Below are 1,292 nucleotides of genomic sequence, written 5' to 3' on the forward strand. Positions count from 1 at the left end.
TGGGGTGGTGCATCCATCAACCATAGAGGAGGATCTGCTCCTTTCCCAGGGATGAGGACATGCGGGGTGAGACCCCAGGACTTCTGCCCAGGGGGCTGTGTGGCTCAGCTGGGGTTAGCTGGAGGAGCTGGGAAAACAAGGGAGTAGGACGGGATGCAGCCGGCAAACCCTCGGACACAGTGCGTTTGCCTGCTGGGAGCTGCTCCAGCCCCGGGGGGGCTCTGCCCACGCAGCCGGCCAGGGATAGATGCCTGGGAGCAGTGACCAGCACAGGAATCGCTGTTTGGCTGTGGGTTTCTCAAAGCCGGAGGGCGTGATGGCCGTGGCAGGGCGGTGGGCAGGAGGATGGTGGCGCGGTGGAGTGAAGGCATGACCAGGGAAGCAGCAGCCGGCTGTCCCCAAGGCATCTCTGCTTGTGCTTGGTGCAGCCCAGCTTTCTGATAGGGCAATCGGGAAGTTAAGTGAGGGAATTAGAAAAAAGACAGTATTGGATATTAGCTGAGAAGGGTACCTAAGCCATCTGTCTTCTCCCAGGCCTGTGCTGAGAACTACCTTCTCCTACCTGCTTACCACTGGAGCTAACCTCCTTTTGGATAAAGCAATCAAGTACCTCCTCACTGTGAGCATCTGCGTGTCAGTGAGCTGTTGGCAGCAAAGATATCTGAGCATACTTCAAGGAGTGGGGCTGGGGAGAGCTTTAATGTGGTCCCAGTTAGTGTGTGGAAATTGCTGCTTTGGGGAAATGAATCTTCCCTGTCTGTGTTTGCTGCTCCTGGGGCGGGTAGGAGCCATGGTCACCTGGGCGGTGGAGGAGAGAGCGCACAACTCCTTACACAGAAATGGGGAGGTTAGGAGAGGACCTCAGAATATCTCTATTTTAGCTCTTTCTGTGGTGTGGTGATGTTAAGGCACCCTGCGGTGGTGTTCTACATTTTTGAGGCGCAGGAGAAATCTGGTGATAAAGCTCTGCACAGCAGATTGTCCCTGCTATTCACTGACACCAGCAGTCAATGGGCAACCCAACAGGGGTGGCCCAGCTGGATCCCACTAATTTCTTTGGATTTGTCCCAAAGCAACCTTTAAACAATGAGTCCCGCAGGCTGTGGCTCAGACATCAGTGACCTTTCATCTGCGGTAGCCCTGGCAGCTCTGCCGCTTTCCACAACCGTCCACTGAGAAAGTCACGCGGTGGCGGTCACGGATGCCCAAGATGGTTTTATTTGCATTCTCTGTTGTGCCATAATGCAACAGGCAAATGTTCTGCAAGGACCAGCCTGGGTTAGATAACGCAG

General features: G+C 55.0%; 1 protein-coding gene across 1 annotated transcript in view; it reads left to right on the forward strand.

The window, feature by feature from the left end:
• AFAP1L2 (actin filament associated protein 1-like 2) overlaps positions 1-1,292 on the forward strand; it is a gene marked incomplete at both ends in the record, with an annotated part of 25,858 nt that overhangs the window by 6,984 nt on the left and 17,582 nt on the right. The window contains one exon of the mRNA XM_009588203.1: positions 1,211-1,213. Coding sequence (XP_009586498.1) covers positions 1,211-1,213 — 3 coding nt within the window. The remainder of the gene's footprint in view (positions 1-1,210; positions 1,214-1,292) is intronic.

Source organism: Fulmarus glacialis, unplaced genomic scaffold (genome assembly GCF_000690835.1).
Source record: "Fulmarus glacialis isolate BGI_N327 unplaced genomic scaffold, ASM69083v1 scaffold4082, whole genome shotgun sequence".
Taxonomy (NCBI): Eukaryota; Metazoa; Chordata; class Aves; order Procellariiformes; family Procellariidae; genus Fulmarus; species Fulmarus glacialis.